The 15,019-nt window shown below is 38.0% G+C and overlaps 1 protein-coding gene across 1 annotated transcript in view; it reads right to left on the reverse strand.

The window, feature by feature from the left end:
• Positions 1–15,019, reverse strand: part of cacna1da (calcium channel, voltage-dependent, L type, alpha 1D subunit, a) — a 152,274-nt gene that overhangs the window by 76,264 nt on the left and 60,991 nt on the right. Inside the window, exons 8-9 of the mRNA XM_079845004.1 lie at positions 14,367–14,470; positions 3,486–3,652 (exon numbers count right to left, since the gene is read on the reverse strand). Of these exons, the coding sequence (XP_079701130.1) occupies positions 3,486–3,652; positions 14,367–14,470 (271 nt within the window). The remainder of the gene's footprint in view (positions 1–3,485; positions 3,653–14,366; positions 14,471–15,019) is intronic.

Raw genomic sequence — 15,019 nt, forward strand, 5'->3', positions numbered from 1 at the left:
TACACAAACGCGCCACTTCATTTCAGAAGGCCTCTATTAACCCCCAGAGCTGTGTGGAGCAGTTATATGATTGATAGATGCACTTTTACGGACTTCAAAAACATTTTTAATATAACTCTGATTGTATTCGTCTGAAAGAAGAATGTCATATACACCTGATGACTTGAGGGTGAGTAAATCATGGGCTAATTTTCATTTTTGGGTGAACTATCCCTTTAACTGCAAATACTATTCAATTTTATTCAATGTCTTTGTCTTGTTTTTCAGTAAAAATATTAAAACAACCCATAAAAATTAGGTTTTATATGTTGATATGATGGGATTTTCCGTATTGATTTATAACAGTATTGATACCCATATTTCGAATCCATAATGCATTGTCTCGTGTTTTATCATAGTAATGATGCTGAAAATTCAGTTTTGCCATCACCGCAATAAATTACATTTGAAAATAAATTCAAATAGAAAACAGTTATTTTAAATTGTAATAATATTTCACAATACTGTATCTTTGAGCAAATTAATGCAGCCTTAAAGACTCCAAACTTATGTTTTGAATGGCAGTGTATATATAAATTACACAATTCTACATATAAATTACAATTTTAAGTAAATAGTACATATAAATGATAACTTCTATACTTTAGGTGGCAAATATAACTACATTTTTAATATCATCAAATGTTTCAAGAAATGGTGTATTTCACTGAAAAGTCAAAGTATTCTGTATTTATTAATTTTGCTTTTCCATGTTGTATACTCACTGTATATGTGTGTGTGTGTTTTGTTTTAAAAAGGTTTTACTGGAAAACAAGACAAATATACTGATCAAAAGCGGAAATAAATTCACTTATAAGAGATAAAGCTTTCTGTGAACTTGTGTGAGCGGAAACAGAATTCAGCTCGATTTTCCATTTGCAGAATAAGTTCTGCAGAAATGCGAAGCTTTCCAAACAAGCGACTTTCGTGGGTCTGTATCAATCAATTATACCCTTTCAGAATCCAGCCGGCTAATCTACCCCGACCGTCCTCTCACAGAACTGAGGTCAGTCACTGGAGCTCCGGTGACAGTGGAAGTTGAAATCTGCTGTACCGTAGCAGCGGATCCAACCGCTCAGAATCATGCGTGCTGCTTATATAAAAGGGATTAGGATTAGTCCTTATTTTGCTCAGTTTCTCCACTTCATGCCCTTATGAGCAAACTCCTCTCGTTCAGCAGATACCGACCATACTGACTCGACTCATGTCACTTTTAGACAATACATGGAGAAGACAGTGTCTTGGTCAAAGTTCAATAGTAAGCAGAATCAGCCCTAGTTGTCGGTCCAGTACTGTACTGAACCCTCTGACCTGAAGATGTTCGACTTTGATTGACAAATCTGCGGCTCGGTGGCAAAGATGGCACTCGTGGCGTCAGCGCTCGCTGACTGCTCCTCAACTATTTCATCAAAAATACACCAGAGGCAGCTGTTTTGGTTTGCTGACGTCTGTTCGGTGTCACGCTGCAGTTTGATGGGCATGACGGGTCAATTAAAGACTGCTCTGTGGCTGCTACAAAAAGCTGCAAAGCTTTGGTTGAAACAGCACCCTTAATACAAGTCAGAAAAGTGCAATTCTCACTGAACAAATTTCATTAGTTCAACACAAAATATAAATGAATAGTTGTGACTAATTCTTGATATGCAGATTACTCCCTACTATGACATGTTTCTAAACTAAACAAATACTGTTAAAACAATGAATATAGCCAGATTTTAATTCTGTCATTCAGCACCTCAACTGTTTTCAGATAACTCTACATTGCTTGACTATTTTTGCAGGAGTAAATTAAAGCATTCTGGGAAATGGACTGTAGCGTAATATGACAGTTGAAATGCAATGCATGAAATGCAATGCAAAAAATGAAATGCACTACTTTTCAAAAGTCAGGGTCAGTAATTTCTTTTAAAGAAATTAATACTTTAATTCAGCAAGGATGCATTACATTTATCAAAAGTGACAGATTTATATTTTAAATAAGTGCTGTTTGTAAATAAATTCCATTCTATTATTTGTTTGAATATTTCTATTCATTAAAAAAAAAAAATCATTGTTTCCATTAAAAATGTTAAAGGGTTAGTTCAGCCAAAAATGAAAATAATGTCATTTATTCCTCACCCTCATGCTGTTCCACACCCGTAAGACCTTAAATCAGTTCTTGTGAGTACAGTGGTTCAATATTAATATTATAAAGCGACGAGAATATTTTTGGTGCACCAAAAAAACTAAATAACGACTCATATAGTGATGGCAGATTTCAAAACACTGCTTCATGAAGCTTCAGAGCGTTATGAATCAGTGTTCAATCATGATTCGGATCGCGTGTCAAACCGCCAAACTGCTGAAATCACGTGATTTTGGTGCTCCAAACCGTTGATTCAACACTGATTCATAACTCTCTTCATGAAGCAGTGTTTTGAAATTGGCCATCACTATACAAGTCATTATTTAGTTTTTTTGGCACACCAAAAATATTCTCGTCGCTTTATTATATTAATATTGGACCACAGTACTCACATGAACTGTTTTAAATATGTTTTTATTACATTAATGGATCTTGAGAGAGGAAATGTCATTGCTGGCTATGCAGGCGTCACTGAGCCGTCAGATTTCAACAAAAATATCTTCATTTGTGTTCCGAAGATGAACAGAGGTCTTACGGGTGTGGAACGGCATGAGGGTGAGTAATAAATGACATTATTTTAATTTTTGGGTGAACTAACCCTTTAAGCAGCAACTTGTATGTAACTTTTTTCAACATTAATAATAAGAAATATTTCTTCAGTAGCAAATCAGCATATCAGAATGATATCTGAAGGATCATGTGACACTGAAGACTGGAGTAATGATGCTGAAAATTCAGCTTTGTGTCACAGGAATCAATTACATTTTAAAAATATTTTAAAATAGAAAACAGTCATTTTTAATTATAATAATATTTCATAATGTAACTGTTTTTAACTGTATTTTGATCAAATAAATGCTGCCGGAAAAAAATAAATATCCCAAAACTTTTGAACAGTAGTGTATACATTAATTACACACAATATAAATTACAATTTATTTTACAAGTAAATTTACATATTAAATCACAACTTCTATAGGTGGCAAATATTACTACATTTTTAATATCATCATATGTTTCAGGAAATAGGGTTATTTCAGTCTAAGTATGCTTTATTAAAAATTATACTTGCAGAAGTCACATAAATGTTTAATTCTACTTCCTTAAATTCACTTTCAAATTGATCAAATCGATCCTGTTTGCTGCTCTAAATGTAATTAAAATTCATGAACTCATTTGGAATTTAAAAAGCATTCTCAACTTCTAAATCCTGACTTGAAATAACTTGCTTGAACAATGTCTTCCTAGTAATTGTCGTTACCAGTATTCATCTAAATGACAGTGTCACTCATGTGGTCATGTGCTATATTCAGGTACTCACGGTTGCGTTTGCTGTCCTCCTCATCATCCTCATTCTCAGGGTCGATGTCTTCAGCCTGTGTGATCCAGTCCAGATAACCTTTCAGATCTTCCTCCAGCTGTTGTTTCTCCCGTAGCTTCTGGAAATCACCACGAGCCTTTGCCTTCTCTCGCTCTTTAGAGAACTCTCTGAGGTTCAGGAAAACACACTTTTACCTTCAGTTCACTAATAATCATCCAAATATAAAATAACCCCAAAATTTGTTATAATACCTCACCTAAACCACACTTAATGTCTAAATGTCAGTGCATTACATACAAAAATATTAAACCATGCGATAGATTGAGGATGTAAGCACTTTTAAAGCATAAGAAGAAGATTCATTATTTTCATTTCACAAGAAGATCTGTTATACAGTATAAAAATACAGATTTGTGGTTTTTAAAGTAAAAAAAAAAAAAAAATTTTTTACACCTGAATATACAAGAATTTAGCACTTTTTCATAATTTATTTTAAGTTTTCTTCAAATGGCTAAATTCATATGTATAATTATATGGACATTGCTATTGATCAGAACCAATGTTCATTGTGATGTAGGTAAAAATGTAGGGCCCTATTTTAACGATCTGAGTGGAAAGACTGAACGCTTCTCCAGAGAGGAATCCTTTTATTTGCAATATTTAAAAATGTGTGTGTGCTGCTGCGCGTGTGTGTTATGCTGCGTTCACACCAAACGCGAATAGAGCGTCAGGAGCGGGTGATTTCAATGGTAAGGCGCGTTGACGCGCGTCTGGAGGTCCTGCAGCGCAATAGATGCCTTTCGTGCGGTGCGATGGACGCGATTCCACCTCATTCGCGCATTCAGTTCGCGTGAATGACGCGAATTTGACGCAAATTGATCGTCTTCCGCAATACGTGCGAATGGTACTTTTTGTGCATGACGCCCGCGTTGAAAAATTTTAATTTGCCGTCAATTCGCGCGGCGTTTACCAATCAGGAGCCTGCCTGCTGCTGTCACGTGGTAAAGTGACGTGATGAGAAACCCTGCATAGTTTAAAATACTACTATTGCGTCACGAAAGGTAGATTTAAGACTTTTTCAGGTGAGAATGTTGTTGTTTACAGAGGTGGTAAGTAATGAAGTAAAAATACTTTGTTACTTACTTAAGTATTTTTTTCGGGGATCTGTACTTTACTTGAGTATGTTTTATTTGCATCTACTTTCACTCTTACTCCACTACAATATTAAAGACAAAGTTTACTTTTTACTCCAATACATTTCCCCATGCCCGCTCCAAGTATTTATTACACTTGCTTTCCAAACCAACAAAAAACGTGGTTGCAGGAGAGAATCAAGCTAGTAAGCTGGTTCTCCCTGCATACTGTCGATCGGTCATGATCCAGTCGGGGCTAGACTTGGAAAAGCTGACTAGGTTTGCCACACTAACGTTAGCTCAGTGTTTCCCAAACTTTTTTCTTTCACGGCACACTATGAAAGCATCGGTAACACTTTACAATATGTGTGCACTAATATGCATTAATTCATGCTTAACTAATGCACAGATAATCAAGAGTTAATGTATGACTCATGAAGAACTAAATAATTTATTAATGATTACTGCATCAGCAACTAATGAAATTTATATATGATTAATAGGTTAAGTAATACATGAATTTCTATTAATTAAATATGACAATGTATTAATTCCCTAATAACATATTATATTAACTAATAAATGTAAATTAATCTGTTAATTATCACAATGGGTCAAAGCCATGTATTTCAACTTCCAGTTGTCTGCTTTAATTAATCATTAGATAACGATTTGCAAAGGTTTCATTATGTCATGACTTCACTTGTTGAGGCAAATCACTATTAACTAATTGTTAAGTAATATGTCATTGTGGTTATGGCTTTTTAATTCATTTTAAATTAGTTAATAGTATCTTGCACATCTTCTGTTTGATGCAGCTAATGTTATGGAGCATGTCTATTTGAAGTTCAACCCCTATACTGTGTTAAGTTGCTTAATTGTCTCTTATGATTGCAAATCTAACAAATTCTTAATTGCAGTATCTAATCTTATAATTTGTTCAATTAAAGCATGGCATATCACTCCCAAAACAATTGGTCTGCTTAATTATTGATATTTACAATTAATTTGAATATTTACTTTTTACTTTCTGTACTTGAGTACGTTTTAATTTGGATACTTTTGTACTTTTACTCAAGTGATGTTTAAATGGAGGACTTTCTACTTTTACTGGAGTCATTTTTTATTTAGGTATATATACTTTTACTTGAGTATAACTTTTGAGTACTTTTACCACCCCTGGTTGTTTAAAGCTCAAATCTGTGGTTTATTGATAAAGAGAGCGCCTATTTAAAAAATGTATCTTTGGAGTTGTGAGATCCAGGCGATTAGCTGCGCTCAGCGCTCATTAACCCCGGCGAGAGCAGCCTTTCCTCGGCTAGTCCTTCTGCCGTCTGCCACTGGCTCTGATGTCCTGTAGTGGTTCGTCTTGTGTGGATCTAACGGGCGATCTTTGTTGTCATGAATCTATAATTTGTTGTCTGGCAAATCGTTTTGACTGAGGATTTAGGGATGTATTTTAGGATATTTAAATACATATGCAGTGAAGATAATGTAGGAGTTGCCTGGACCATATTTGTGTGGCTATTAATGTTTAATATATATTCAGTGCCGCCGCTCCCACCACGCGCATCACGTCTCTGCACGTAAGTGCTCAGGGGGGCACCACCAGAAAATGCTCTCTCTACCCCCCGCGCTTATGGCATCAAAACGGCCAGCGGCGGGACTGTATATATTTTTAATGAAAATGAAAAGAGGTAGGGTGGTGTTTTATGACATATTTCTCCTGGAGTGCCTTAACGCACATCTATTTCGCTTCAAATGCTCAATTTATACGCGCGTCCAATTCACTGTGGACGCGCGAATGGATTCAAAATGTTCAAGCGTCCAACTAAACGCGGTAGATGCGATTTTGACGCTCTAATTTCGTTTGGTGTGAACGCAGCATAATAAGCAGAGTGTACGTGCGTTGTGTACCCGCCTATAGGCACATATTACTAAAACACCCTTTAAATAACAAAAAAAATACTGCACTATTGACTTTAGACCAGGTTTTGGTCGGGCCAATGGCGCTGCCGTTTTCAGTTGCCTCAAAAAGCCAACAAAGCGCCTGAACACACCTGGTTTTCAAACCAGCATGCCCATGGGCGAACAGATGGGCGCGAGTGCATTTGCTGACGTGACGCTGGACGTGAAAATGATAACTGTGTCGGGCTGAAACTAGCAAAAAAACACGACGCATTATGCCGGGCGTATGATAGGGCTCTCTGAGTAGAAACAAAGCATATTTGATTTTTGAATTCCCTGAATATGATTCTAAACATTTACTGAATCAAATAGAATTCAGTTCAACTGAGTTACACTAAACACACTAAAGAGTCGATTAACTTTCCGAATAAACTTTCCCTGCTAAAAAAAGTTAGATCAGATTTTACCATCACAAGTTCCAAGACACTTGGGTTTTAGATGGCTTTATAAGATGGCAATCCGGATCTGTTACTGAAATAAGCATAATTATAAAATAAATGTATTCAATTATTTATATTATATAAATGATCAAATATTACAAAATATTAAAATATACACTTTAGTTTAGGGTCTCACTAGTTACTTATTAACATGCGTATTACTACGATATTGTCTGTTTATTAGTACTTATAAAACACATATTAATGTCTTATTCTGCATGACCATATTCTACAACCCTTATTCCTACCCAATGCCTAAACTTAACAACTACCTATTAATAAGCAGTAATTATTATTATTATTGAGGCAAACATCATAATTAATAGTTAGTTAATAGTGAGAATTAAACCGTAAACTAAAGTATGACCAATATATAATATTTTATATTGAAATATTATAATTATACAGTCTTCACACTGAAAAACATTTATATGTAGCCATGAAAAAACATTTTTAATTCTTTTAATAAAAAACAAAGCAAAAATCATCAGTCCATTCTCTTAGAAAAGCATTAACAGTCCTTTTCTAAACAATACGCAAAAATTAATGTATCATTAATGTCTGTGCGCGTCACAATATAATGCTTAATGCCAAGGGTTTGTTCAAATTACAACCCCTAAATATGAGCAATTATAATGTGCGAGTTGCTAAATATAAAAAAATATTTAATTCTCACCATCAATGTTCATGCCATATTTACATCTAAACCTACAGTAAGTGTAAATGCTTCAGTGTCCTGCCAGCAGGGTGCATGCTTGTCCACAAACGACAAGGAGAAACATCACACAAACGCGCTCGAAAGGGCACACGGTGTGTGTGTGGCATCCTTAATAAAATGGCAGAATTCAAACCTAATTTCAGAAGATTGCTCGATCTGCAAATTGTGTATGTTGCACCACGGGCACGGCGTCTCAAGAGGCAGAGTATTAATAACCCTGCGGCTCTTAGAAATCACTTGTAGGACTAACGGACACATGAAGCAGATTAATTTCGCCCTTCCTGAGGGGGTCAGAAAATCTGTGCCCTCCTCTGAAGGAAATGAAGGTGATGTTGTCTTTCTGATGTAAAAAAACGAAATAACCATATCAAATTGAGTCACCTGTCTGGATCAGATCTCCTTTCTCACCTCTATCTGCCCTTCCCTTCTCTGGCTACACCGCCTTTCTCCTCGCCTCCTGTTTCTCCTGACAAGTTTCTTTTGCCTCTTTCTAACTAAACCCTATATCCAGTTTAAGGTTCAACCATAAATTAAGAACCCAAAAACTGATGTACAATGTAAGATATGATGAACAATGTTCTGCATTGTTACTGGTAACATCAACCTATATCGTTCAAAAGAGTAATACATTTATTCAGGAAGGATGATTTAAATTGATCAAAAATGACAGTAAAAGACTTTCATAATGTTACAAAAGATCTCCATTGAACTGACTGGAGTAATGATGCTGAAAATTCAGCTTTGATCACAGGAATACATTACATTTTGCAATATATTCAAATAGTAGAGTTATTTTACAATATTACTGTGTTTTATTGTATTTTAGATCAAATAAATGCTGCCTTGGTGAGCATAAAAAATGTCAGACCCCAAACTTCTGAAAGGTAGTGTATTAAAGTGCTGAATTGCTGAATCATCCTAATGACTAATGGGTTTTTTTCCCCCTAAAAAGCAAGTGTTTGTGCTAAATGAGCATCATTCACTTGCTTTGCCCTAGTTATTGTCCTTTAGTCTAAACAGTTTCCTTTCCCCTTCTTGACTTTCATTGCTCTGAATCACTTCCTCTCTCATAGTTTTTCATTCTGTCCTTGGGACGTTTTTCTTAATAATGTCATCAGCTTAGCACGATTCAACCCGGCAGACGTGAAATCATCTCACAGCACACAACACTTCAGAAAACACCTGAAACCTGTTTGTTGTTTTTAACTCTAGAAAATACAGTCATGGAAAAAAGGATTGCAGAAACCCCAAGCAGATGGATCCATAATGTCGCCAATTTATAATGAATAAAGGCCCTGTTTACACCTGGTATTAAGATGCTTTTTGGTCGATCAGATCACAAGTGGACAATGTTTTGAACTTGTCCACTTCCGAACACTTCCAGAGGTAGTCGAAAACACATTAGGCAAGGCATTTTTATTTCCAAAGCACATTTAAAACAGCCACTGCTGACCAAAGTGCTGTACAATCTACCACTTTGGACAATGAAGTACATAAACTTCATCTTACATAAAAAAGTAATATAATACAATAAAATACATAAACTGACAGGAGGACACAAATTAATAAGATTACATTGATCCGAAAACTAGACGAAAAAGATATGTCTTTAGTGCAGATTTGAATCTTTCAACATTGGAAGAGAGCCTAATGTGGACCGGCAGATCATTCCACAGGCGTGGAGCAGCACCAGAAACGGCACAATCTCCTTTTCACTTCAAACGAGACCGCGGCACTGTCAGCATCAGGCCTGTTGACAGACCTTAAGGGCCTAGAACATTTCCGGTGCAAATCTGTGATATATTGTGGAGCCTGCCCATTTAACCCCTTATCCACATACACTAAAACCTTAACTGTAACACGGTATTCAACCGGTGAAGTGAAGCCAGAACAGGCAAAATGTGTTCCCTCTTTCGGATTGAAAGAGATCGGATTCGCTCTCATAGTGTAAACCAGGGGTCTCAAACTTGCAGCCTGCGGGCCAATTGAAGCCCATAGGATGATATTTTGTGGCCCCCTTCTTGACATCAAAGTTTAGTGTTAGTGCGGCCCGCGCGTTGCTCTGAAAAGCACCTTTTTGCTGAGTCGTTGTATTGTGCAGCACTTGCTGCCTTCTTTGTGTGTGTGTGTGTGTGTGTGTGTGAGAGAGAGAGTTGGCTCGCCCCTCCCTCGTGCAGTATAATTGGTTGACACGGCATGATTGACAGGAACGAACGAACGAAGCTGATCAGACAGTTGAAACGAATGTGGTCTAACAGCGCTCGTCAATGTCAAAATGATTGAGATGGCCAATCAAATCAAAGTAGGCGGGGTTTACGTTCTCTTTTGGCTCGTGCACACTGCTCAGTCTTCACACACAGACGAGCGCGTCAATCTATCGCTTAATGCCGTTGCGGAGAGAGACTCTATTCTTTCCAGTGAAATCACAAAACTAAATGCAAACGTGTCCATGGTCTTATTATACAATCATTGATGAACATTAGGGTTAAAAACTATATGAGAGCGGATTAGAACCCGGAGCCTTTGACACGGTTGACAATAATTCTACCACCAGACCACTAGAGAATTCGAAAAGTCTTTTGCGGATCTATGTATTTATTCACTCACTCACTCATGCGAAGAATACCGGGACTAATAATATATTTGACGCAAATTAATGCAAATATTGTTTACAAATAGTCCCAAAAAGATTATTTCCCAACTAGAATTAGACCTAGAATTTCGCTCACTGTTCAGTTTGAGTTTACAGCCTTGCTGTGAATTAGTCTGTTATTTAAAATAAAATTAAAATCATTCATTATTTCATATTACATGATTTAATTTCTATAGGCTATATTTAGTTGAAATTCAGAGGAACAGTTAATGTTCAAAAGAAACATTCATGTTGAAGAACTGTTAATAATAAAGATTGAGAAGGAATACTTTTTTTGGAATACTTGAAACACTTTTTATGTGGAATACTTGATGCGGCCCAGCCTGACCCAGAGTCTACCTCCAGCGGCCCCCAGGTAAAATGAGTTTAAGACCCCTGGTGTAAACGCTCATGTGGTCGAATGTGTTCGAACAGCCACAAAAGACAGTCTACTGACCTAACGTGTAAACATTATGGGAAGCGCGCTAGCCAGGCGGGATTTAAACTTTGTCAGCTGGAGACCCAAGTTTGATTTGAAGACAAAAAACGTACCAAGCGCAATGTTCTCTCACATTCCTGATTTCTAACACACACTCACAGCGTTCGGCGTGGTGTTTCGGCTATCGGAGCAGAAATGAAAGCTGCTGCTCTCTGTGTTTTTCCATCGTCTCCAGGCATAATCATATGTAAATTGCACAAGCTTATTTTGTCCATTAGATTGAAAGATCTGAAAAAACCCAGGACGTCCTGACACCTGCTGTCACACATCGACGCAAATAAATACATTCTTAAAGTACCGGTACTAGTAAAATTTCATATCGTACCGTTTATAATAGAAGGACCATCATAAAATACAAGACAGTTGAGTTTTTATATGGTTTTAAGCTTTAGAAACAATACCGATCTGCTACTGTCATAAATTGAGCTAAGTGTCTCGTCACACCCCTAATCATTATTATTAAAGGGTTAGTTCACCCAAAAATGAAAATTATGTCATTAATGAATCACCATGTCGTTCCACACCCGTAAGATTCATCTTCGGAACAGAGTTTAAGATATTTTAGATTTAGTCCGAGAGCTTTGTGTCCCTCCATTGAAAATGTATGTACGGTGTTCTGTCTATGTCCAGAAAGGTAATAAAAACATCATCAAAGTAGTCCATGTGACATCAGTGGGTTAGTTAGAATTTTTTGAGGCATCGAAAAAACCTTTTGGTCCAAAAATAACAAAAACTACGACTTTATTCAGCATTGTCTTCTCTTCCAGTTCTGTTGTCAATCCGCGTTCACGACTCCGCAGTGACGCTGCTGATGTGTTATCTGGTACACCCGAGCTCCCTCAGAGGGTGCGTCTCAATCAGCTCCCTAGTTCAGTAGTCTGGGCACTGATCAGAACACAAGTCAATGGGCCGACTCCCTGATCAGTGCCCTGACTACTGAACTAGGGAGCTGATTGAGACGCACCCAGACTGTAACTGTGCGTTCATAACTGTCCTGGTTGAAGTTCAGGATTAATGCAATTGGGCACATCGGTGTTGTTCTGAGCAAATTAATTGTATTCCCACTGAAAAACAAGCGTTCTAGAGCGAAAATGTTGCCTATAAATAGTGTCGCGTGCCTTCTTATCAAACCCGCCACCGCAATGATCAACCTCTCCTCCATTTTGCTTGGGAACTAATGTGGTCGGAACCAAAGTTTCCAGAACAGCGTTCTCTGGAATCCTCTCAAGCGGAGCACTTCTACATTCTGATTGGTTGCCGCCCGGTTGCGGCCGAACCGCGTCATAGCTCATTACCATAAAGTTGAGCTGATTTCAACTCTCCTCGACGCCCAAATCGTCCAAGACACGTCACGCCGCTCTCGCCGGAGCTCGCCGCCGGCTTTCATTGAAAATGAATGACTTCCGGCCACTTTGACGCTCTTACCGGCGGCGGTGTCGACGCACAGTAAACAAAGCTCGACCGCACCAGATAACACGTCAGCAGCGTCACCAAAAAGCCTTAAACGCTTCATAAATATCCAGCATATGAGAGCAGCGTCTAATGTAACTTAGACTGTATGTCTAATGTAATTTACTTGCTATTTATTTTGCTTGTTATCAGAAATAATCTACTCTAGAGGTCTCTTATTCTGGCTGCGTTTACACTTGGCATTAACATGCGAGCACCGTGATCATCAGTCAATCAGGACACGGCGAGTTTACATTTGTTCACATCAAGTGGTCGCCATCTGGATAACTGATCGGATTTATGTTTCCCGCAAAATATTTAAATGTGCCTTTATCACGGAGTGCAAAACAACTTTCGCTTTGTCCTCTATTAATGGCAGTGCCTATAGAGCATGGGATTTTTTGTGATGCATTCATATACAATCAATCTCAAATAGGGTCCTTTATCTACAAGTTAACTTTCCCAACATTAATCTTATGTTATGAAACAAAGAAACATGTACTCAGATGCATTGCATGATTGAAGGCGAGCGCGCAAGCATTTATAGATACTGTACAGAAAACGGCATTACACGGCCCTTAAAGGGTTAGTTCACCCAAAAATGAAAATTCTGTCGTTAATTACTTACCCTCATGTCGTTCGACACCCGTAAGACCTCCGTTCATCTTCGGAACACAAATGAAGATATTTTAGTTGAAATCTGATGGCTCTGAAAGGCCTCCATTGGCACAATGCACTTTACACTCTCAAGACCCTTAAAAGGTACTAAAGACGTCGTTACAAAGTCCATCTCTCTACAGTGGTTCTACAATAACTTTATGAATCGGCGAGAATAGTTTTTGTGCGCAAAAAACCCTAAATAACGACTTATATAGTGATGACGATTTCAAAACACTGCCTCATGAAGCTTCGAAGCGTTATGAATCAGTGAGTCGTTCAGCAGTTTGGATCGCCAAATTTCAGCAGTTTGGCGGTTTGACACATGATCCGAATCATGATTCGACTCACTGATTCATAACGCTTCGAAGCTTCATGAGGCCGTGTTTTGAAATCGTCATCACTATATAAGTCGGGTGAACTAACCCTTTAAGGACCGTGTAATGCCGTTTTCTGTACAGTATCTATAAATGCTTCAATCATGCATTGCATCGGAATAACATGTTTAAGGGGGGGGCGTTTCCCCCACTCTATATTGCAGACAGAAATGGGAGATTATTTATAATAAACATGCTGAAACAATAAAAACATGTAAATTAAGATTATGTTGCTCAATTAAAGTGAAAGATGATAGCGCATAAGAAAGATAATGCAGCCTCTGTTGTTATTGATTCTTTGCGGACGTCTACCGGAAGTTAAATTTGGGCCACAAAAGCGCGCATGCGCAGTAACATGTGTTTATGTTGTTGCCGTTGAAACCGTCTATACTGTACATACATTTTCAATGGAGGGGCAGAAAGCTCTTAAATATCTTAAACTGTGTTCCGAAGATGAACGGAGATCTTACAGGTGTCGAACGACATGAGGGTGAGTCATTAATGACATAATTTTCATTTTTGGGTGAACTAACCCTTTAATACTGATGTAACAAAACGTTGCCCAGTTTTCCTGAATCCATCCTAGTTTTAAGACAAATAACCAGAATTGCAATTTTTGTCCATGACTGTAGTATTTATCCATGATCAGGTCTATTTTCAAACTTCATGCTCAACCCCATGCAAGAAAAACTCTGGCAGAAGAAATTCACTGCAATCTCCACAGCACACAGCCAATCTCATTCTCTTACCCACTGAGAACACCCAGCACAAGATTCAACACAAAGAATGAGCCCAGAATGATCAGACTAACAAAGTAGATCCACGGCGTCTCCCAGCCAATGGCGTCATTCACCTATAAGGGCCCAAACAGGACGGTTAACCCAGAGAGAGACTACATTGAGCTGAGAGAAACTCCATAGATGGAGTTTAGTCTTGGGAGAGAGACAGAGAAAAAAAAGGAAATGGATACCAGGGGGGCGTAGTGAAGAGAAAAGAGGAGCTGCTCACCCGCTCAACACACCCAGAACCAGGTTCAAGACGAAGAAAGAGCCGAAGATGACCAAGCTCACAAAGTACACCCAGGGCAGCTCCAACCCCATAGCATCATTCATCTGAGAGTAGAGAGGAAGAGAACGAGGAAGAGGAGGAAAAGAGGTGGGGAGAAAGAGAAAATGAAAGAATGAAAGTATGAAACTGTGAGAGGAGGCTTAAAAACAGGTCCAGAGAAGACGTTCTGCTCAAAATCAATCTGGATTTCAGTTGAGACATGTTGAGACAAGAAATACCAGAAGACTTTCACAAGTTTAACTTCTAATAAGAAATGTGAGTGTAGGATGAAGTCAATATAAAGGAAAGATAAAGGAGAAATCCCACACACACTGTCATGATGTTTCAGAGACCCTGTCAGGCATTTTCGTATGATAGATACAGAAAAAAAATCGGACCAAAACACTGTAAATTAACTAACATACACATTTTATAATATACATCGATCATGCATAACATTATGACCCCCTTCCTGACCCGTCGAGGCATGAACTCCATAAGACCCCTGAAGGTGTGCTGTGGTATCTGGCACCAAGATGCTAGCAGCAGATCCTTTAAGTCCCTGTAAGTTGCGAGGTGGGGCCTCCATGGATCTGACTTGTTTGTTCAGATGC

Source organism: Gobio gobio (assembly GCF_949357685.1).
Source record: "Gobio gobio genome assembly, chromosome: 19".
In the NCBI taxonomy this organism is placed as follows: Eukaryota; Metazoa; Chordata; class Actinopteri; order Cypriniformes; family Gobionidae; genus Gobio; species Gobio gobio.